At 38.8% G+C, this 25,331-nt stretch overlaps 1 protein-coding gene across 1 annotated transcript in view; it reads right to left on the minus strand.

Moving 5' to 3' along the window:
- The window catches only part of GRID1 (glutamate ionotropic receptor delta type subunit 1), a 580,739-nt gene that overhangs the window by 70,286 nt on the left and 485,122 nt on the right, over nucleotides 1-25,331 (minus strand). Inside the window, exons 11-14 of the mRNA XM_019470222.1 lie at nucleotides 7,900-8,001; nucleotides 6,179-6,376; nucleotides 3,825-4,149; nucleotides 2,304-2,442 (exon numbers count right to left, since the gene is read on the minus strand). Of these exons, the coding sequence (XP_019325767.1) occupies nucleotides 2,304-2,442; nucleotides 3,825-4,149; nucleotides 6,179-6,376; nucleotides 7,900-8,001 (764 nt within the window). The remainder of the gene's footprint in view (nucleotides 1-2,303; nucleotides 2,443-3,824; nucleotides 4,150-6,178; nucleotides 6,377-7,899; nucleotides 8,002-25,331) is intronic.

The raw sequence follows: 25,331 nt of genomic DNA on the forward strand, positions 1-25,331 counted from the left end.
GCCAAGACAAGCAAGTCCCTTAACTGGCTGTTATGCCAACCAGTGATCAAATCAAAGAGTTTTCTGACAACTACCATTTCAGATTATTTGGGGAATGATTCGGGTGCCTAAGCCAAAGCATCCAGGCTTTAGAGACCCCAGGCAATATGAATAATCCACATTGTGGCTGACAACACCTAATGGAGACCTCCACCCTTATAAGCCAAGTAGCTGGAGCACAGGCAGTGAACCTTATGGCAATTTAAATTACTTTAGACATTTCTGGTTTGGCACCTGAATTACTCTGCTGGTGTTTGCAGATCACAGCAGAGTGCTTTCTTCTTTCTGTATCCTCGCCTTGTACAAGGGGATGTGATATTGGGAACCTGAGAAGTGGCAGCTACCCTTAGGTATAGAAGGGCATTTAGTTATAACTCTTCAGCTGCCATCTCTAACAGTAGAAGGGCGTCTGGGCTCTAAAGTCCCAAAACAACACCAAGCACCTCCTTTACCCAAAAATCTTCTCTCCCTCCCTCAAGATTCTTAGCAATGTCCTTTCGTTTTAATAAGAAGGCGAATCAGAACCCCTTGTAAATGTTGTAGTAGCTCAGCCTCAAAGGCCTCCTCTGATAGTTCATAGTTTTGCTCTTAAACCTGTGTCTCTTTTTGCAGATTCCTCACTGCATTTCACCCCAACTTTTGTCCTTCTCTGAACTTTGCTGAGTTTTGGGAGGTGCTCAGTAGACCAAACAGGCAATTTCTTCTGCCATGAAGGAACTAGACCTTTCAGAAATTTTTAAGAAGATCATTATTCAAGCTTCCCAGATAACTATTTCTGTCTTGGGTTTCAAGAGCAATTTATTCATTGAGCTTAACCTTATTCCCATTGCAGCCAGGCCTCACAGATACTCTGCGGGTTTTATTCTGTTTAGTTTCTCATGTTATTTCCAGAAACTACTTGTAGTTCTTATTTCTATTACTGTGAAAACCCACTTATTTTGGTCAAACTAACAGAAAATTAATTTAAAAACAAAACTTTTTATACTATATCCATACAAAGCATTACATTACCTGCAAGTACACAATGGCAAGTTAAAAATTGGAAATACTGTTAAACTCATCTATATAAGAAACCCCAGAGAAGGCAAAAGCATCTTTTTCAAGTGCCAGCCTCACCTAAGTGCCAATGCCTCTGCTCAGGAGCCGAGCACAAAGATTACAGTCCCAGTGAAACCAACAGAGTAACTGTGTCGCGCTCTAGCACCTAAAATCCTTGGCTCAGCATTTTCTAGGAGGAGAGCCTGTGTCGCGCTGCCCGTCCCTCTGGCCACCTCTCCACTCCATCAGACCAAACATGAGATACCAGGCTCTAATCCTGTCGGCACTGACCACGGAAGATCAACGGCCCTCCCAGTACTCCATGACAGTGTGCAGTTGGAAATTTTGTCCGTGTTTTGAGAGAAAAAATGAAAACATTCTTTAGCCTTTAAATTTTCTGAAGAAAAACAAACTACACACACACACACACACACACAAATTGCCATCAAACAACCCAGCACCTCTCTGGAGCTGCTCAGAGATCTGCTGTATTGAAAATATTCTCATTGGGTATGGATTAGTAGGCAAACAGCAGAGAAAAGAAGTCAAAGGTGCAAGATAAATTGGGTTTGTTACAGAAGCTGTAATTTATCATCACAATATTGCCAACACAATTGTAGAGAATTATATATAAATTTAATAAAACAACTGCTATATTACATCTATTATCCTGGAGTCAGGTTCGGTTATCTTTTCGTCCTTGAGAAGAAGCTTTTTCTGCAAATAATGCCACTGAATCTGGCCATTTATATTTTGGACATTTAGATTTTAAAAGACCACCTATATTACCTTACATGCAAATAATAGTATAAAAAACATTGTATATCAAAATATTGAGAACATAAAATTACACATTGAAGGTGAGAAGTGAAATGTTATATAGTTCCCTAGAGGTGACAGTTCCCTCTGATGATCAAGGAAGAAATAAAGACAGCTGAAGCACTGAGAGCTCTAGTTAAGCAAAATACATATAAACATGAAAGACACCTCTTCTGGAAAAACACACAATTAAAGTGCCATTGTCCCCTCCGTGCACATGTCAAAACTGCTTGGGGTGGTAGGAGTGAAAGAGAAGGGGGCTTGAGAAGAGAAAAAGAGCCACTGCAAAAAAGCAGAGAGTATTTTATTAGAGAATTATCTCCTTCTTGCAAGAATGAGTGCTCAAATGGATAATACCTTTCTGTGAAACCCAGGTTACTGGCTTCATGTTAAGAAGAGGCTCTCACCTTATAGGATTATCCATTCTTGATACTGTGAGAAATGCTGCTAAGTTCGCTGTGTAGGAAGAGCACACGATAAGGGTGAAGAGCCACCAGCTTCCCATTACAATGCGCATAGCCACAGAATTGACAGTAGATTCGCCCCCTAGAAATAAACAGAGCAAAAGAAGGCCTCTCAGCAGCTTCCATTTAAGATCACCCTCTGTGTGCCCCGTTATGTTAAACTTTGTTGGAGCCACCCCTCTGCATTTCTGCTTCCCCTCCAGACTGCCCTTTCACTGTGAGAAAAGCACTGCTTCCGTCAAGACTGATAATTTATGTTTTCTCCAGTCAACCTCTTGCCCTGGATGCTGTTGTAGAAAATCGTCTCGCAAAATATTTCCCTTGGCAATTATTGAGGATCAAATCCACAGAACATGAAAAATATTCTAAATAAAATAAGTTTAATCGTGAAGCACAACTAATATGCAGGAATTAAATCATCTGTGTTCAGAATATAGTAATACTCTCTTTTCAATGATGATTTTAGATTTGGAAAAAACCCATGAAACTGTCCAATGGTTTGTGTGCTACCTGTGCTGTATTTAAATCTGCAAAGACTGAAGCATTAGTGTCACTACTTGTTACTCTTTACAACTTTTCAAACAACGTGAAGATTTCTTTCTAGCAGGCTTCAAGCACAGTTATGCTTGAACATTGCTGGAGACCAAACCTTACCCTACAGCTGGTGCTAGTCACTTCAGCGTATGTTTGTGCTGATTATATCTTACTGTACTTAAACGCACCAGGGGTGCCACCTTAATGAGATGATAGCAATAGCAAGGATTTTCCAGCTGAAGCTTTATAAGCTTGCAATCACAATGAAAAAAATTTATAGAAAAAATTTAACAACATACCCATATGTTAGCATTCAACAAAACCTGCCTTCCAAGAATGGTGCTAACATTATAGATACGGGACAAAAGCTGTGTGGGCAGATTTTGCAAACAATTATTTGCAAAAGTAACTTTGTTAATGGTAGCAATCCTACTGAATTCAATAGAATTAGTCCTACGCCTAGAGATTCCTGAGTGTAAAGTTAGTTACATGACTACAAAACATTTTCCTATTCAGTTCAAAGAACCAAAAGATAAACTGTCTCACATTAGTTCAAAAACATATAAGTTTCTAAAATTAAATTTAAACAGTTAGAAAAGGTGCCAGTTTCAGAGTTGAAGTGTTGTAATTCTGCACCAAGCAGCTCTGTAGCTTATTTATCACGCAATAATTTTCCCAAATTGGAAAAGCCTGCACGGAGTGTTTTTTCTGGACTTACCGAGAGACAGAAAAGCAGAACATAACCCCTCAAACTTACCGACCTCTTCCCACTTTTCATCAGCGGGGCTAATAAAATGTATTACCTCCCCGTACGAGCCTTCTCTTTCATCTTTAGACCGTTCTGGCCAAGACTAACGTGTCCTAACCTGCTTCACCCAAGGCAGAACATTTCTGAACATCCGTCAGCGGTGTTTATAAAAGAGTAAGTACCTTGCTGAACGAAGGCGCCGTACACAACCCAGATGGCACTGTGGAGGGTGGAGGAAGCGGAAGGGCTCGGCTGGGAAGCATTCTGCGCCCTGACTGCCTGGATGCGGTTCAAGACAAAAATCAAGACACCGACTATAGGGATGGCTGCAGCAATGCAAGCCCACACCGCAAAGTCGAAAGGAGCAAAGAGAGAGAAGATGTTGATTTTTTCTTCGGGCTTTTTGATTAAGATCCCCACGGAATAGTCCATGTACCGCTTGCTGAAGTCCACAACGCTCTCTCGTTCTGGTGTTATAGTGATGGCTGAGATGGCTAGGTCTGCTCTCTGCGAGACAAATGCAACAGATCAGATCTCTTCCTTTCACCATGAATTCTGCCAGCATGAGCCCTAAGGAGGAGCTTTTTAAGAACCAAGTGCCTCCATGCATTTCTTTCTATAATTTAACACGTTTAGACAAACTAAAACAAGTTGTCTAAAAATAAAACTAGAATCAGTTTCATAATTTGAACACTAATTAATTGCACTGGTCTAATGCAAAATAGTGAAACATAACCTGTCAAAATATTCTAGAACAAAAAGCGTCACCCTGACTCCTCTCTGGAACGAGTGCGATTTATTTAACCTTTATCCCTCACTTGTTTTCCAAAGGATGCCTAAAACTCCAAACCATATTAACCTGGTGCACCGCAAGCAATAAGAAAGAAACACCATTTATTTAGCTTGTGTATTTGATAGCAAGGTGTGAAGAGCTGATGTTTGTTGTTCTCCCTGCAGAGTTGCCAACTGCCCGTAGTCATGAAGGGATTTCATATGACAACTGGGGGGAAGATTTTGTTTGTTTTTTACAATGAATAAAGCGATTGCAAAAACTAGTAACTGGAAGAATGCACCAAAGGCAACTTAACTCCTGAAACTGTTTTGACCTCAACATTTAAAGCGAGTAGGTTTTACACATAGAGGGTCCGTAAAGAGTATGAAAACGCAATGAAAGATAAAACAGGAGTTAATAAATAAGATTCCAAAGCTTTTAAAGAGCTGCAATTAGATTTTGCATATTTTTCCATCTTAATAAAACAAGTTCTCTTCAAAAAATAGAACGTACTTTTCATCTCCTAGCTCTACATTTTGTTGGGAAGTAAAGCTAATGTTAGGTGAGGGAGGTCTGCTTTGAAATCCTTTGGAGTCGGTGGAAAAGCTAGTAGCAGAAATACCATTTCAAAATACCATAATAGATACTTTGTTGCTTCAAAGAAAGCAATTTCCAAAGAAATTTAACAGGATTTCTTACCACATTTTCAAGTCAATGAAATTCAAACAGCTTATGCCAATGCAAAATAAGTACAGAATTCTTTATATTTCCTAGCACCAACCAAGAATATCCCATTATCATACACACATTCGCTATTGCTTTAATTGCTTCTATTTCTTTCTAAACATCTACTTACCAGATACTGAGCCGCCTACTTACTAGGTAATGAGAAAGCTTTCACTTTCAGTAATAACTCCACTGCAGAAGAGTAACCTTTTCTACAAAGGGCAGCAACATGGAATATTAATTCCTTTGATTCTCCTTCTTGATTAACATTTGTCCCATGTCAGATAGTGAGAACACGAACAAAATACACTAATTTCATTCTCCAGCAGATTCTAAGCTACGGACTTCCCCCCTTTACTTCAATGGAGTTCAATTAACTTACTCCTGATTTGCAAGACTGTAATTAAGAAAAGAAATTTGGTCGTCTCAGTTTTAAATGAACGAATAATCTTGAGATCAGTTTAAACTCTGGTCCTTCAAAACACTTCTTTATGGTATATTACTATGGACGCTTTTCCTGTTTTGGAGTCAGAGAGTTGACCGTTATCAAACACATTGCCACAAAGTGACCCAAATAAAGTCATTCCTACAAACAAGTAGCAAAGACATAATGACAAAAATTAAAATAATAGTAATTAATATTTTAAGAAGAATACATTATTTTTTCTCTATTTTCCGTAGTCATTCATTCACACACACTTATATGTCCTCTCTTCTTATTCTTACAGCTATGTAAACACACAAATTTACACTGATATAATTTATGTTGAGAACAGTTGGGAGTAAATAGAAAAACAGACTGTCTAGCTCCTACCCTGTGTGCAGGGTCTTAAATTGCACAGTTTACACCACACTCAAACCACCCATAGCTCAGAAGTCTTCTGCACTGGTACTTTCATCCTAATTCATTCTCTTGTAATTTGGAATGGAGGAAAGGGAGAATTTAAACCACCCCCTTATAAAGCTTTGACACCCAACTCCGAAGATTTTTTTTTTTTTTTTTTTTTTTTTTTTAAAATCAGCTTCTTCTCTGTGTACCTTGTTAATGAGTTCTCCAATCATGCCATTCCAGGAGCTGTTTTGAAGCTGCTGTCCATATTTGCCATCAGGAGCTTGATATATCTCATACTTGAAGCCCAGATTCTTGGCAAGCGCATCCAGGACATCAATGGAAAATCCTTTATATCGTTTTGGTTGCCCAAGTATGTTCTCCGCCACCATCACAAAAGGTTCTTCCTGAGAACAAAACAATATCTTAACTGATACTTGAAACAAATTTTTTCGTTTGCTTTTCTTGGCAAAAGGATGTTTCCTGAGTTAATTCTGGACAACTTGGCACAGATTTTGAGACACTCATAACCTTCTGAGGCAAAAACTGTAGGCCAGGTGGGATACTGAGGCATCCCAACCAGGCACCAGTGCTTCATCACCTGAGTCCTGTCCGTGGCCTTGGGTTTTCCACAGTTTATAGTCAGTGAGGAGAGACAGAGACTCCAGAGGACAATTCAACCCCCTCTAGCAGCTTCCTGGTGTCCGCAGGATGAATTGCTCTCTGAAGTACCTGCCTCTTCTCGCTGACTATAAAGAAGGCACAGATACCTACCTTAGATATTAAGTTAATCACGTAGAGTCCTAAATAGGAACATTACTACTGTCCATCTATCTCAGAGCATGTCAGGTTTAGAAAGCCCTCTTTTACAGACAATGATTAATCTTTTATCCAGGAGACATACTGAAACGAGCTAAAAATGCTGCATTTTGTGAATATTTAAAATTTTGAAAATTCAAAGAATACCCTTCATGGTTACTGGCTCCTGGAGTATTTTATATTAAAGTATGTTTTGGGACCGAGGAAATGCAGCATTTTGCGGTATGTTTTCTGTCAGGGATGGGCTTTCCTGCGGGGGAACGACGGGGCTGCCGGCGGCACAGCCATCGCAGTTGGCCGCCTTTGCGACTGACATTCTCGTGGAAGGGATCTGCTCACCTCCCACATAAACTACAGCATAACCTCACCCGTCAGCACAGAGAGGAAAGAAAACTGGGGGCTGGGAGGAGAGCCTTAATGATCTTATGCGGTACTTCCTATTTGTACCATGATTCAGAAAAAGATAAATAAAAATCTCAGAAAGACACCACATTCTGCAAGCTGCAAACTACAATATTTTAGACGGGAATGCATTCAAGCCCGAATTTGCCCCTAATTTAGCACTTAGCTGATAGGAGCTCTGCTACCACTCCGGATACTAACAGACAGTAGTCCCAAAAGCATAATGATTTTTTGGAAAGACTATGCCTTTCTAAAAGATACAGTTTATCTCAATGGGAATTTATGAGCTTGATGGAGGAAACACTTGATTAAATTTTACAGCCTGCAGTGTACAAGAGCCAAGATTAGATTATCATAATTGGCCCATCTGATCTTAAAATCCATGAAATGATGGAAACTGCATGTCCGAGTCAGAGTACGGTATCTGGAATGCACCCCTGTGCACTCATGGCCTGTGCTGGTTCCATGCCCAGTAGGAATTACAATGCAGAAAAACAGCATAAGCAAACAAACAAATGCTCTCTGACAGTGCACAGCTTCACATAAAATAATAAAAGGCCATGATCTATCTTCCTTGCTTATGTAACTGATCATCCAAAAATACAGAACTGAAAACGATAGGGAAAAATACTGAGGGAAGTGCCCAAAATACTCAGTCAGATTCTTTTTATTTTGAGCGTTTGTTTCCTGAACTCAAGTAGGATCATACCAAGACAGTCACCACTTTGAGTGTCAGTCCTTGTAAGTCATTGCCCAGACGTCGTTCTTGTAGACTACCGTTCAGTCCTTTCTCAGAGTCCCACGTCGCCAACTAGAACAGAAAGTACAGTGAGTCTGAAGGACTGTTAGGCAGAAATCTTTCAGTGTTTACATAAACGGTTAACAGTACCCTGACCGAATTGAGAACTGATACAGAGAGGATAGGAGAAGTGTGTGGTTTTTAATGCAGAATCAGAATTAGTGAGATTCAGAGGACAGACATAAACAAGCACCTTGCCTGAATGCGTTTTCATCAATGCCTGTAACATCATAGCTGCTCTGTTACCTGTAGTACTTGTCATATTATTTCACTTAGATCACTCTGATATGATATTTCTCTCCAGTAAGTTTATATTGCCTGACAGTCTTCAGGATTATCTGTGGTCTTACTATCCCACATTTCCCTCTCTGCTCGGATCCCCTCCTACTTTTCAAATCATACCCTACTGCTTATCAAAGGCCAACCTTTTTTCCTGCTGCATAACGTTCTTGTTCACTGACGGTCATAAATTCTTGACACAGATTCTGTGGTGTCAAACTGCCTCCTCTTCTCTCTCGGACTTTCTTCAGATCCCATCTTAAGTCCTATTTTCTCTCTTCTTGCCCTACTTTTACCTCACCAGTAAAACAATGACAGCCTCTCAAGTTCCCAGGCTCCTGATGATCAAGTATCTCATATCTACCAGTACTTCATGCATCTGCTGGACGTACCTGGATGCATGTTTTCAGGATATCTCCCTGGAACATTACATCTAAATATTTTACTTTTCAATTAAATGTATCGCTCTAAGAATCAATTTTACTGCATTTTCTGAAGAGAAATGCAGTAAAATTCAATAGAATAGGTTCAATAGAAAAGTCAATCTTAAGTGACCTTTGGATTATTCAAACTAAATATGCTCTCCAGCAGCAGCAGCAGTCAGACGCTCCTTTTGCCTTCAAACAGAATCCATGGTATCATTTTGTTCAGAAGAGTCATAAATAGTATTCAAGTAGAAACTGTTTCCTCCTTTTTTTTCAGCTCTACTCTTAAACACCAATACTATGCTCACATATGTGGAAGCAGTGTTGTTAGCTGAAGGCATGCCCTGTAGAAATTAAACATAGTCCAAGATCTGTGAAATGTGGCTTCTTCCTGCCAGAAGCTAATTTTCATGTAATAAGTCAAAACCTTCTTGGAAACAAATTATTTCACTGAAAATGCCTATGGCTAGATGTCCTACATGATTTATTTCTATGACTTCAGTTTTATCCTAAAGCCTCAAAAAGCAAACCAACAGATAAAATGTGATGGGAGAGATCTGTATAGTTTTATTTTCATTTTGTTGCACTAAACTAATAAACAGGGAACTAGAAAAGACCAGGACATTCAGTGAATATTCAGCCATTATAACTATCACAACTGATGGAAATTATTCTATAGTCACTAAATCTTCAAAGCTGAGACACAGGAGAGGAAAGAACTAAGCTACACCTCCTTCTATCCAGCTGACCTGGAGGACGGAGGAGGAGAATGACTGAATAATATTCAGCTTTCTAATGACACTCCTGAAAGCTAAATATCTCAGATTGAGAACTGCCCCCTGTGTTGCCAGTTTGGAGTGACAGATGAGCTTCTGCACATAAAAGTGCCTGCAGCAATACAGGTAGGTACCTATAGCCACGGTATCTTCTACATTTGAATGTAGATGCTTGCTCTCAAATATGTCCAGATGTTTCTTAGCTTTTGCTACTGCCAAACAAAATTGACCAATTTGTCAGATGACATAAATCAATACGGTTCAACAAACTTCAAAGACCAGTATAGATGCATGTGCGGTATATATTGTGTCTCAAATCTGTAAAGAAAGTTTACTGTCCAAGCCTTCTTCAGCTGTCCTATGCAGTAAGTATATGATAAAGATACACGGAAGGTTTTGGCCAAAATGTCTTGCACAATCTACAGATGATGATTAAACAGCTATTAAAAAATGGGAAATGTAACACATTCATTTACTACTTCACCACTGGTGACTGACATTGCAATTCCTTCTCCCACTCCTTTTCCCTTCAAAAACTCTATCTGATTTCGTATCAGGGTCTTAGACTTTTCAAATACCCTACGTTTTGCATTCTGCATTAACACTAAGAATTTGTAAAAGGAGCTGGAAACATGCCAGTGCAAAAACATAAATTTATTCCTTTTATTTGAAAGGAGATAGACAAAGATTTCTCTTTTACTCAGTAGGGGTAGGTGCAAGGAGGGGGAGCATATTTCACTTCAGCACAGAACTCCATAGTGTCCTCTATGGAGGCACAAACTATGCAGATAAAGTTGATAAATGGAACATGAGGAAAACCTTTTCCAGAAGGGATTTCTCCTGTGCATCCTTGTGCTTCAGAACATTTCATTTGTTCAGCAGTGTGCCAATTTTAACTTCCACTTCTTGCAGACAGAATTTTATTTATAGGACCGATGTATTTACAGATACATCTACCAATTTGTGACAGCTGACCTGTTGAGATCAGTGCCCGAGAAACTAATTTCCAGCACTGTTAAACACAACGAGTACTGCTGTTATTTGATAAGGCCGTTAGACTTCCATTCTTTGTAGAAATATGTACCATGTTCCTACCAGAAGTCTGAAGCCAAAGGTTATAGCACAGCCATCAGCTGATAGGAGATAAAGGGCTTTTAGATCTGATTATAACAAAGAACCGCTTGCAGAATCAGCACTTATAGGATGTATTTCAAAAATCAATGGTCTCTGGAACATATATTTAACAGCAGTCTGGGTGGGGTTCTTTTGACTCTCAAGTTACTGGGTTATGGGAGTTCAAGTTTTGAAAACAGCTACTTTATTAAAGCTTTTCAACTTAAACCTTCTTCCTAGCTTCTCTTTCTGAAATAGCCATATTGCTCCTGTAGTTCTAGCCGTACATCAGAAGCTCAACCATCCAATAAAGACAAACCAGAGGACACAACTGTGTAATTCAGAAAAAAGGGTATTTGTTGGAAAATTCTGACTTGAGACATGCTTCTGACCTCTATCAATACTTACTGCATTTTCAACCAGAACTGCAAGGAAAAGCTTAGAGCGAGAAAGTCACAATTTTAACATTGTTTCCAACCTCCACAAGCAATGTATAGCTCCAAACACACATACTCAACACACAGGCAAAACAATTACATGGCTAGACAACCTGGGAATGTCAAATGATAAAGGATGTCATCCAAAGTATGCCTCATGAACCTGCTGTTCAGGATTTTGTCCTGAAAGGTACTAATGTCTGTCAGGACCTCCAAAGAAAACTTGATGTCAGTGTAACTTTGGGGTTCCTGAGTTCCCATCGATAAATTAGAAGCCAAATTCTACAAAGGAGTTTCATGACTTTGTTAATGATGCAGCTGTTGACTGCTCAAGACTTGCTTGAGCGATTAGTTCCCCAGGGGAAATCATATTGAGATGTTGTGGTAAACTCACACCAGAGAATATCAGAAACAACTCCACAGAAGTGTGAAGACCCTCATCAGCACGAGGCAGACAATCCTTCTGCTCATGTAAATCAAGGCTGCATGCTTTAAACTGATTTGCAAGGTTTACTACCTCCTGTGAACTTGATCAACTCGATTGAGAGCCTGCGTGCCACTTCATTTAGGAGATGAAACTGATGATAAACTCACTTATTTGTTACACATCTGTTTGTCGGCAAGGTCTGTGTGTTCATGCTGCTCTACTACACAATAATTACTTACTCCTTGAATCAGGAACTTGAATTTAGTTTTTCTAACTCTGCTGTGAATGCTCACACCACTGGACTACGACAAATGTCTGTCTCAGGCCCAAACAAATGGAGATGAAAATAATCCCAAACTACTAGTAAATACAGTTGAAAACTGACATTAGCATAAAAAGTGAATATTTAATGTTTATATCATAACAGTGAATAAGATCATCTACATTATTATAGTTTATGATGCAGTAGTTCCTGTCCAAATAATGCATGTCACAGCTGTCTAACACCATTGTAAGTACGATGCCGTCCTAAACATGATCTACTTTTCAGGGAAAATGGGATTCCCATAAGAAATAAAACAAGATAATTTTCAGCAGATGTAGAGTAATGTTTGAAAGGGCTGTAATCAGTCCAGAGCATGCATCTTCTACCTTACCACAACCTGAACACTTTTGTCTGGTAACTGCTTTGGAGCTAAGGTTACGCTATCCAAACAAATTAAATTTGGGACCCCCTGCCTTGAAACCTGAAGAACTTCTAACAAACACGAAATGGAAGAGAGAGTGTGAGGCAGACAGTTCTCATGCCGTGAGGCGGGGACACCTGTATCAACCCAGAGCACATTTTCTCTGAATATGAAAGCTGCTCTGTGCATGGAGTTAAATAAATTAATCTATGCCAGTCATAATCTGATAATGCTTTTAGATTAAAGTTGAACTGAAATGGATTTCACTTCGATGACAATTTGTTTCTTAAACTTGAAGTCAACATAGTGTATATCAAATATGATGTCCTTGTACCACGTATGTATATTTTGCATGTTGGGGCCTCTGACTCCCTTTGCCAGTTTTGCAATACCTCTAAACACTTACTGAAACATTTAATATTACAAAAGCAGATTCTAAGTAAATGTGATAATCAAAAAAAACCCAAACAAACAAAACATAAACAAGAAAATGAATGTTTACAGGAGACAAATATGAAGTAAGGCAGTGGCCCATTAAATAAATGGAGCAAATTAGACACTCCTGTGTTGCAGTTCTAAGGAATAAAAGGAGCTCCATTTAAATAGTAAGTAAAGCAAATATCTACATTTAAGCCCACGATTCTTTTTTAAATGCAGTATACCAGTAATCTAGGGAATTTGCTGTCATTCAATATCATTCACAGCAAGGTATTAGTAGGATTCACACATTGGATTGTGTGTAATTCTTAAGGAACTGACAGGATTCCCTGAAACATCATTTCCCCTTTTATGACTGGAGTTGCCTTGAAGGTACCAAAATATTTTCATTTGAAATATGGGATCATAATTAAGAAAAATCTAAAAAGCATTTTGGACTGTGTATTTGTATAATCCATAGTTACAATAAAACAGGATTAGGAAAATATAACGGTATCAATTCTCATACTTGCAGGCAAACCCAAAGACTGATACAATTTACTTCTATAACAGCTACATAATTATTAGGAATATTCTAACATTTCTACTCTGAAGCATAAGCTTATAGTCATTATTAGGGATAAGATACTGGACAAGGTCACCAGCTGAACTGATTTAAGCTATATTCTGTGGTCCAGCATAACTCGACCTTGTTTGCAGTGAAATACCTGCAAGACGTCTACGTCCAGATGTTTATTCTATTCTGATACTCTGCATTTGTTTGTATTAAAGATGTAGCTTGCTTCCGAGCATCCGCAGTGGGTTTGGAATGCCTGTGCACCCATAGCCATAGCGGCACTGAGAACTCGAAAACATATTAAAACTATGAAGCAGAGGATTGTGAACCAAGTCTTAAGTGGTAGAGAAACTTCATGACTTTGTTAATGATGCAGCTGTTGGCTGCCCAAGACTTGCTTGAGCGATTAGTTCCCCAGGGGAAATCATATTGAGATGTCGTGGTAAACTCACACCAGAGAACATCAGAAACAACTCCACAGGAGTGTGAAGACCCTGATCAACATGGTGGTCTTTTGGGTCAAAATTTTATCACACCCTGTTCAATGCTCAAAACGCTCAGTTTGCTGTTACAGGGCCACACAAGGATTGCATCTTCACGGTAAAAGTTCAGAGAAGGGCAGGGAGATCATGGAAAGCTGTGCTCTCTCATTCCTGATACTTCAGCAAACAGCATCATCCATCTCCTGAGACATTAAGCCCTTTAAAGGCAATGACTAGCCAATATAAAGTAAGAAATATGGAGAAGTAGGGAAGGGCTGACTCCTCTGCGGTTACCATACCACTGTTCTTTGTCCAACAGGACCCTGGTTTTCTGTGCAGGACAGTGAAGCACATTTATGTGACTGTTGCTGCTTTAATGGGCCTTTAAGAACATGAGATCTTCAGGGAGAAGAGTGCAGCTTATTCTAATTTTAGTGTTTTGCAAATCTATGGTGCTATATAAATGATAATAAAACATCTCTAGAGAATCATAGGAAGATGAGCATTAGGCAACAAGACCTTATAACGAACAAGCCATTCTGGACAAACTTGACTGCTTTGTCAATAGCACTGCAGAATTAATAGGTAACTGAAACAAAGATGACAATATACTTGTATCTGAATTTTAGTTTTGTTTCATATAGGGTCTTGTGAAACCTAGGACAATTTGAATTTGTTTCCTAAATAAGGACAATATCACATGATTTATAGACTAGCTTCTAAGCAACATCAAAGAATGATGTATCAAGATGAGGAGGGAAGTTTTGAGGTAGCTTAGAGCAAGTCAATATTAAGATCTTATTTACTTAATAGCTTTTTTAATGATTTGGAACAGGAAATACAAATTAGTTAAATTAAAATGTCTAAGATGCAAAGATATCTCAAAACTGGGAAGTGATGCAAATATGTGAGACTAGAACAGTAAGAAAAATAAATGGGAGTGGTAAGAACCCAGACATGAAATAATAATATGCATCTTGCATAACTAGAAGCAAACACTTATGAAAAGGAAAAACGAGAAATAAGAGATACTTCAACTGAAGAAACAAACACAGAAATTAATGTTAAAAAAATTGTGCAGGGTGAAATTGAGCTGCCAATGGGTGATGAGCTTGTAATACAGTACGGCTGCAAAAGTACTAGTGTGATTTTGGACTCCACAGGTCTCATAGCGTAGGGTGCACAGAGAACAGTCACAACACAGCTGAGAAGAATATACAGTCTTAATACTGTGTTTAGCATCTGTCTGAACAAGATTTAGGCAGGCTGGAAGAAAAATCAAGGTAGAACAGGACAACTACTACTGGGGTGGAGGAGTCAGTTTCTACAAGAAGAGTAAAAGACGCAACTGTGAAAATCTAATCTAATGATGACAAATGGGAAAATTAGAAACAAAACTAGATATAAGACAACACAACTACTGCTGATGACTTCAAATAATCTACAGAGACCCTTTCACATGAAATACAAACCATTTCCTAGAAACATTTATTCATTCTCAATGCAGACTGTGAAATGAGAAATAGATAAAAGGGCAGAGCTTGTCTGCCTATTTCTAAACAAAAAAATTTTTCACGGGGAGGGTTTGGCACATCCAGGATATGAGTAAGTGCATCTGTGAAGGAAGTCAAAGAACAGCCTGACAGCCCGGTGGTTCCTGAATTCACCAGAGATACCAGAACTGAACCCGTGTTTCACAGAATGCTGGCTCCCAGCCAAAGGTGATTAGGATACTTTTCTCAAATGTGGAACAACTTGATTCAAGTCCCAGAGTGCAAGGTTCGGCCTGGGATCTCACCAGTTTGCCCCATCTCAGGTGAGTGGATTAATCACCATCTTTAAGGCTAGTAGGGGGCATTTTATCATTCACAAAGGTCAAAGGTGTTGGTTTAGTCTTTATGATGAATGGCATAATTCCTGAATACTGTAAAACCTCAAATGCTTTCATCTCCAATAGAAAAATCCATTTCCCACTGCTGAAATGAAGCCATTCCTAGAACTCAGCCAGGGAGAAACTATGTAGAAAGTGCATAGGAGCAATTTAAGGTCCCAGCCTACAATCACGATTGTGCTTTAGCTTAGCAAACATACATAATACCATTGAATTCTGAGAGTTACGCTTATATAAAGTTAATTGAGTATAGACCTAGAATAGAAAATAACGAAAGTTCAAGAACACTGAAGGAGGGATTTGAGTAGGAGAGAGCAATTGACCTGAACTGACATATCTAAGGAAACATATACACCGCTGCTCTTCTGAGAAGCACAGTGAGATAAATGGCAAATGTCTAGGATTAAGATGCCACATGAAGACTGCCCTTGAAGTAGCATAATGCCCTTCAAACCATGTAAGGGAACTGGCTCACAATTAAGAGAGAAGAGTAGCATTAACTGAGTTGCTATAACGTGGATAATCCTGTGAAATTCTTATTTAAGATTTAAGAAAACACAAATCTCCAATTGTGCGAACAAAATGTACTTCAGCAAGAAGCTGAATAACAAGCAGAAAAATTATACAAATTGGAAGAAAAATTTCAAAATAATTCAAAGGGCTCAAACCCAATGAAAAGTGATAAAAATTACATTAAAACAAAATGCAAATTACTATCAGAAACATGTTTTTGCCATGTAAGATCAATTACAGTATTAAACCACTATCATCCAGAGAGTAATTAGAGTCTAGGATATAGAGTCTCTCTCTCCATGTCATTTACAATAATTTCTACATACTAGATAGGGAAAACCCAGAGGGGAAAAAAATACATCATCTAACCCAGAACTGTGGGGGTAGTTTAGGAGGACAGAGGACTACAAACAGAGGCTTTGGCAGAGGTATTTCAGCACTAATATTTTTCATTCCCTAGAAGCCTGTGTAAAAGTATTTATTCAGCTCTTGCTCTACAGATTCTGCTGTTCACTGCAATCAACAATTTTGACCTTACCTAGCATAACTCAGCAGTATCTTGCTCCACTATTTTTACGGTTCTTCATTGCAGAGAATATCAAATATTTTAATGTGAGAGGAAGTGGTTTCCTTTATGTTTTTTATTAGCCAAAGCTCAGTTCAATTAAGTGTAATGGCCATATTATTAAAAGCCAACTATTTTACATACAGTAGAGCTCTAGGACATAAATGACGATTAGACACATTATGCCTTATACTACTAATATTAAGGAAGCTAGGATATTCTTGTACATGCATTTGTGTGTACAGTAGCTTTCTGCAGTACTGTGACTGAAGAGTTTCATGCAGAATTGAAGTAGCAGTCTTCTGTAATCCTACAGATTTTATTGACACAGTATAAGACTTCTCATGCCCCTTGGGAATGGATCAGCACCATATACTTTATATTTTATATTGCATATACATCACATTTAATATTATGTTGAGGGACATAAATTATGAATATTACCTTTTTGCTGAAATAAGATATTGCTCCATTAATTGGCAGAATGAGACATTATTTTCCCAGCAAGTCAATGAAGGAGCAATGATACCAATTCAGGATTGCTTCTCTTTCCATATTGTGATAGCTGGTGAGCATCTCTGATCTCTTAGGTAACACAGAGAAACAGCTATGTTCCACTGTGCCGAGCCTGAGCAAAGCGTGTACGGGGCAGCAAATCCGCACGAAGCAGAAAAAGGAGCTGACAGGACACGACAAGATAAATGTAACGTGTTAATATTCATTATATAGAAGTATAAATAGGCCATCTTCAGCTCTGGTAGAATAAATTGCTTCAATTAATACTAGTCTTTGAAGGAGCAGTGACTGCAACATGCTGATGTTATTAGTGGGGGACACTGCAGCAACACAGGCACTGGAAAAGATGTAGTATTAAATGAAGCAATCATAAGAGTGATGAAAACAACATGAACAAGAATATTATCCTCTGATGGCTTCTCTATAAAGTGCAGGCAAGTATTACTCTGTCCCCAAATTTTTGCATTTCCCTAACACAAAATAAAAATGCAGCAAAACCGGCGTTGAAAATAAAGTGGAGCTATTTTCTTCTAGGATCTCACAGGTTTTTCTCTTGTAAAGCAGGCAGGTAACCTCCACCCCTGTCCATCTGCAGTTTTGCACTTTTCAAGGCTTTAAGATATGAACAACATGCTGTAAGGTAGCAATGCCGTTGTTGAATCAGGTGGCAGTGTTGCAATAGCAGAAGATGTACGTGCAGCATCATGATTCTTCTAAGGGTTGAATAAACTAATTATGAGTACCTAAGATACTGGTGAATCAGGCACTTCCCAGGGGCGTTGTAAATTACCAGTTGACATGAACAAGCAGGCCTCTAAGCATAAAATTAAAACTGATAAGTAATCATAAAAGTTAGACCAATCCAAATATAAAGTCCACAACAGATGTCACAAGTGACTGGCTGAAAAACCCTACAGCATGAGCTCCTTGCCACTGGGTTACCTATTTGGAAGACAAACAAGCCCCTCATCTTTCTTCTGTGGTTTTAAAGACAAACAAAATTGCTGCCCAGTGAGAGATGGCGGGTGTTGGACTCCGAGGATACTCTGAACGCTGCTGTTAAATACTGAAAGTCAGGTAGAGCCGGTTTTAAAGACAAACAAAATCGCTGCCCAGTGAGAGATGGCGGGTGTTGGACTCCGAGGATACTCTGAACGCTGCTGTTAAATACTGAAAGTCAGGTAGTTCAAGAGAAGCCGCTTGTGGACAAAACTGAAACAATTCCCCCTGCCATTATTCATTATGTGTGGGTAAAATGGAAACAAATCCATTTCACACAGAGAACAGATTCTTTTCAAAGCTTCCAAATGCTTTTTGGTGGAAAATTACCAGCTTTTGGGAGCAGAACTGCCCTTGTTATCTATGCAATAGTGAACTCGGCAGACTGTTTTGTAAACAAAAAATAATTGAAAAGTTGGATCTAACAACAAATACCAATTCATGTTGATTTTATATAGGTTCTTGTCCTGCTCTTTGCAGTGTAATAACCAAACACCTCCCTGCAGTGACGTTCTGAGTATTTTAATGGGGAGGGAGAGCAAGAGAGGATTGCGCAGCTGGAGAACTACATCTTTTCCAGTCGTTCTACATGAGAGCTCTGCACTTACGCAATTAACTGGCGCGCTACAACGGGCTGGCGATGCCAAAATATCTGCTCTTTTTTGCAGTTCATTACTGGATTCCTTGGATATTATCTGAGCTGAATGCTTTTGACTTCTCACTACATGTTCAAGAACCCCGTATGTGTCTGCAGTTCTAGCACCTGAACTTTTCATCGGCTGGCCCGTTCTGTGGCCGTGTGAGAAAGGGACCATGGTGTGGTTTCACCAGCTGCAGACCTTCTGAAGCTTGGCCATCATGAATTCGCTTTCCGATTCTGGTTGATGGCAGTGAGTCATCTCAGAAAGAAAGCGAAGTTCAGCCCACTCTTTGGTATCACCTGTCGAGCTAGCTCTCAATCCTGTATTGAAAAATGCTCTTCTCTCAAACTCCAGATACTTTTGAAAAGCTCCACAGCTTTTTTTGTAGAAAATTATTTAAAAAATAAAATTCTTATTAAAATTTTCAATTGCAAAGCTTAGAGATTCAGTGTCTTCTTACATCTTCCATTAAATTTGCATACATTTGTTACATTATTTCATTTTCCCACCATTGCTATTATCTAATTACCTCATGATATTTTGGTGGCAGCCTTGATATAACAATAAGGAAAGCGTTCTAAAGGAAAAAGTATCCTATTCACATTTTAATGCAAAAGGTGTGGATTTATAAATGTAAATTAAAAAATAAATTTAAAACCTTAACACAAAAAGGTCAAAGTCTTAGATGAAATGCTGGTACTTTAAAGTGAACATTCAAAAAACCAATATTCTATCAGAACTGCTGTCATGAGAAGCTAATATTCTCTGGTGACATAGGTAACAACCATAAATGCCAAAGCTTCCCTGCCGAAGAGTTTAAGTGAATTTTGACCAGCTCTGGTTATCGGCACTGGAATCTAGACCCATATCTATGGAACACTGAAAATTCCTGTAATAAATTTAAAAGTTCAGTTTTTACTGAACTTACTTTTACTGAACTTTCCCTTATTTTGATCTTTACAACATGACTTCATCTTTTTCCTTGCTCCTCATAAAATGTGACACAGAATGGCTTCACAATTTATAGACCTTTTTCTCCTCAACAACAAAGAAAACAACTGAGTAAAAAACCCATAACTTGGTGTTTGGTAATGGATAATTACCTCTCCAAGAAACAGAAGAACTGTACATAGTATTAAGGAAAATATGAATCTTCTTCTGTGTAATGATATACATTTAATGGTTTTAATTAACAACAAGCTATACTGAGACAGCTTTCAAAAACATATTTATCCCTTTGGCTTTGTTACGTACATAGAACAGGTTTTGTAAGGCAAATAAAGTCAGCTTGCTCACAAAGCCAATTAGCAGAGAATATGCAAACATTATATCCATAGAAATTATCATTTATATAAACTATATACCAGTTGCTAAGTATTCACAAGGAATATAACAATACACTTAGCTAATCTTTGATTATTCTTCATAAAGAAACCACGATAAGCATGGAAAATACTTTTCCATGTTACTGTTTACAAACATTTTGCTTACAAAGTTTTTGCCCTCCTTTGTTTTTCCTCCTTTCAAATCAACACTGGGAGATTTCTTAGTTTTAAAAAAACTACTGGAAGTCAAGAATGTCTGAGCAATTTTGCGCAGTGACAGACAGTGCACATAAGGTATATAAGAAAGATTACAGCAATAAATACTTTTCCCCAGCTCCACAAACTAACATGCACCAGCAAAACTCCATCACTAGAAAGGATGTGGTAATTTCAGCAAAGTAGTCAAAGGCAAGAAATGAAAGCAGGTAAGAAAGACAGCTTGTACTATCTGTAATGCTTGAAGACTCGCCTTTCAGATTCCTTACTATAGCTTTAAAAATAAAGAGTGATCTTTGAGAAGCTTTATAAGAGAGCATCGTGTAAGAGAAACATCATGTTTGGAAGGATTCCATAATTTAGTAAGTTTATGTAATTACTCCAAAGCTCATTTAATATTGCACCTGATGCTTTGATTTATGATGTTCCCAAAGTGTTGAGAAAAGCTTTTTGACAGGTCAAACCTGATCAAATTAGAAAACAAGACACGATTTATGCATGGTCCAAACTTCTCAGTGGGAGGAGACAAAGTCACAGGTAAGTAGCGACAGCCCCAGTTTCGACTGCCCGTCTGGGCTCTGCCCTGTCCTGCCACCCAACCCCGACCCTGCGGGAAGAGCCTACGCTGGGCGAAAGGCAGCAGCTCTCCGGGAATGGCCCACCGGTCAGATCTCGTGTGCAGACCACCCTAGCTTAAAACATGGCAAGATTTATTCCTGCAGTGTAAATGGCTCTTGGTCACTGCGGGGCAAGTAGTCTTTCAACAATAAACAGCAGAGTATTTGTACGCGTCATTAGGGCTGAAATGGGCAATGGTCTCAGAGGAATATGGATGCAGAAATATGACAAAGAATTACCGCAAACATATCCGAGGAGGAAAAAACCACACACGTTACATTCATTAAATCCCTTCCTTACTGCTTTAACCTGATATTCTTTTCGTTGCTATGGTGATTGTTATCCAGCCATTTATACATTTAAAGAAAAAATCAGTATTCCCTCTCATGAAATTCTAAGTGTGAGAAATACCTCCTTAATGCAATATAAAGACTATTTCCTCAGTGGACCCATCAGGCATTCATTTTCCTAAGGTCTTCCGAGTCCATTTAAACTTCTCTCTTCCACACATTCTGTGGCAATGAATTCCGAAATATAAGCATACAGTCTCTGAAAATGTATTTTCTTTTATTAGTTGTAAGCTGGCTACCTGTTCATTTTATTAAGTATCCTCTAGGTTTCCGTTATGAGAAAAAAATGAGTAATTGTTCCCATTTTGTCTTTTCATCTCTTTGTTTCATAAACACCTAGCCACACTCCCCTCTTTTGTTTGCTTCCTGAGCTAAAGAATTATGGTCTCTATAGTCTGTTCATATAGAAGCAATCCAATATCTCCAATCACCCTTTTTCTTCCTCTGTATCTCCTCTAGTTCTTCCATATATTTTTCAGAGGGGAAAAAAATAAAACTCACACAAAAAAACCAACACTATCCAAATAATAGAGACTGGCCAAAAATCAGCCCATGGAAAATTGGAAAACTGGCTTTGGAACGCCAACTTTCTGATATAGTATTAAACCTTTGTTTTAAAATTATCTTAGAAGAGTTGCCTTAAAAAACTACTTTTTCTTCAACACTGTGTTTCAGCATTAAAATGCAGACACAGCTGAACAAGGAAAGTGGAAAGCAAATGTCACTTGCCAATAGAAATTGAATGTATTTAGATAAGATATACTTAGGAAATGGAAAATAAATGCTTACCTACTATATGCACAGCAAGATGTAGAATTATTTAATGTTTCTTGGAAAAAGAAACTTTTATTCAGTAGAAAAAAATAACACCTTCCATTGCATTAGCTGGGAACTCTTCCTAAAACCCTTCCCTTGCATAACCAAAAGGTGGCATACACGAAGTAGAAAGCTATGAGCTAACAATAATCTCCCTCCTCTCACTAGGCTCAGAGTAAAATAAATCGTTTTTAGGTATTTGGCTGCCTGCAATTCTTCATAAAGCTAAGGGGAATTTGCAGCAATTCCAGAACTTTCAGCATTTCTGTAGACTGTTTTTCTGTCTGCATAAAGCACATCAGGCCTCTAGAAATGTTCCAGCCAACATGCATTTTTTTTGTAATTCACAGTATTGCCTCGCAGGTCCCAGAACGTCTGAAGGCTACAGACTTTGCTCACAAATCAAATTAATTAAAGGAAGCAAAATTAACAGCATGTTAATAATTATGGGCTGCTGTCCACATCTCCATGGTACAATATTCCCAGCTGGTTCGGAGCAGGCTTAGGACAAGCACTGATGGTTGAAAGGCCCTACAGTCTGCTGGCTGTCCATCAACTTAGTAGTTTGTGGTAAGTAATTGAGTGAAAACTTGCCCATTACTGAACTAGAAGGGCCTGCATTAAGCAGATTAATAACTAGCTCCATGACAGATTTCAAACTGCAGCAACTACAGGGAGGGATGAACGAATAGGTGACAAATGTCATCATCACATCAGCCCAGGTAATGCTACTAAAATGCTGCTAAATAGCACTCCCAAGGTCATAGTTAGTCAACAACCTATGCTTAGATGGGCATACAAAATGGACACAGTCAAGGATGGAGAAGAAACTCCAATAGCTGAGGTCCCTCCAGAACTGGCAGCTCAGACCGTGAAAGCTAAGTCTGTTCATTGCTCGGAGGCAGAAGGTGGGCTCCTACACTGAGGGCTGTCAGTCTGGTACCATCACAAGCACTCACTCACTTTTAGAGTCCAGGAAGGGAAAAGGATTTCACTCTTTCTCATCCAAAACATATTGAGAAGCCTGGCTATCTGGATGGATTGGGTACCCAGGTCACAGGCCCTGCATCCCAAAAGTGACATGATGCAACTCTTCAGGTGGTCCTTCAAAAGGCAGATCCTGATTAGAGACAGCTCCTCCAGTGAAGGACTGCCTTCACCCAGCCGAGTAACATAGACTTAAACATCTAAGATCATAACTGAATTGGCTAAAATGTTCTCCTTTAAAAATATATCCCTCCCTATGTTCACCTAGGGCTGTCATAAAAATGGCATTTCTTCATCCCTCCTGTAGGGAACACGGAGCTGGCATTAAATATATATATATATGATATACGTGATATATGGACAGATATATATGTATATATGTATGCATAAAGAAGCCTGTGCAGTTATCCTTCATAAGAATGTGGCTAAATTAAAATTGCCTTTCAGTACTAAATATCACAGTCACTGTGGAGAGCTACAGCTTAAATAAACTTACAGAAACGAAAAAAATTCCTCAATATTCTTAACTAGTTTTCATAGGTTTTTTTTTTTAACCTAGTTAACTTGTTCTTCTTTTGGGACACTTCTACTTATATCAATTCTGGTCTTGAAGTGGTACCATATCAGTTAGGGGAAAGAATATTGGACCTCTCAAGACGCAGGAGTTTGCTGTTAGTATGCATAAATCTGATGTCAACGACTTTCATCAGGACTTCAGTCTGCATTAGACTGGCAATATTACAGAGGCTGCATGTATACACAGAAATTCAAAGAGAACTAAGGCTTATTTGTATAATGGACCGCATATGAATATGTCACAAACTTTTGGTTAAGGAATCTCACAAGACTAAAAGACCAGCAATCGCATCAAACAATGGCAGGCACCAGCACGTCATTCCTATCCTCATAACAGCCCACCATGTCAGTACAGATTTCTTCACAGACACATTATATGTCACCTAGTGGATGCTGTGAAACCTGCTGACATTACACCTCATGCAAGATTTCACATTCAATATTCTTCAATAAAACAAACTGAAAATCTTCCCATCTATGGCAGATATAGCTTAGGATCTGATAAACATTTCAATGATGGTACAAATTGCTACAGAAGGCTGGCTATTAACATGTTCCAGGCGAATATTTATATCACATTGTTAAGCAAAATAACCAAAATGCACATAGGGTTTTTGATTTTTTTTTTTAACACCTTTTTTCTACACTTTCCCTGAAAATATAATACCACTGTAAAGATGACCTGGAAAACAAAATGTTCTACACTGGAGGAAAACAGAGAAAACACCTTTCTCTACTTTTTTGTTTAAATAGTTTCACTAGTTCTGTTGAACAACAATTTTCAATGGAGGCATTTTGGGACAGGGAGGAATGGGGGAAGGAAAGTGCAGAGCATGTGCTGGCATTATCCCCTGCGTAACTAGAAGTTACGCTATACAGAAGCACCTGCAACTCAGGGTGTTAGTAGCCTCTCTGCTAGATGTAGAAAGACTAACACCAGACATATTTTGACCACATTTCCTATGTAACAAAGCGGTTGCATATGAAAGAAATAAGGTAAAAGAAGAAAAAAAAGAAGGCAGATTAGACTGCAGGCTTTCCTGCTCTGCACAGATTTTCTATTTTTAATTTTTGCCATTGAGATGTAAAGCCAAATTGAAGCCTGCTGCGAGTACAAACCCAGGAAACTCAGCAGATCTGCACTCATTTTGCTAGTTCTGACCTGTGGTTCTAACTATTTTTGTTGCTTTATAGTAAACACCTTGTGTTACAATACAAGCCAAAAGGTATCTACCCTTCACTGCCACCATTCCTGCTTCACTACTGACACTCATACTCTAGATCTTGTTAGCTTTCTCCCAAGATACTTGCCCTAACATAACATAAGCATGAAACTTCAGCTCAGGCTTACTGCACCATGTCATTCCAGCTGTGGAACTGCTTCCCCAAGCACTGGCGGTCATTTCATTTGTTTATGTATGACTCTCACAACTTCTGTTTTTCCCAAGAAAAGGTTCTGGTCAAGTATCTTAATGCTACTCTAAATTTGGACTGGCTTTGTTAAGGCTGTGATCCTGGTGGCTCCCTCAGTTTAGCGAGTGCCTTAGGCTCCAGCCTGCCACAGGGGTGGAAATGTAGACAGGATCAGTGCTTGATTTTATGGTTAAAGGGTCGATGGTATTTCCATAACTAGTCCAAATCCAACATGAAGATGGATGGAAAACCGAGGAGAGAAGACTGAAATGGTGAAGTAGGAGCTTTAGGTTTGCA

This window comes from Aptenodytes forsteri, unplaced genomic scaffold (assembly GCF_000699145.1).
Source record: "Aptenodytes forsteri isolate BGI_AS27 unplaced genomic scaffold, ASM69914v1 Scaffold106, whole genome shotgun sequence".
In the NCBI taxonomy this organism is placed as follows: domain Eukaryota; kingdom Metazoa; phylum Chordata; class Aves; order Sphenisciformes; family Spheniscidae; genus Aptenodytes; species Aptenodytes forsteri.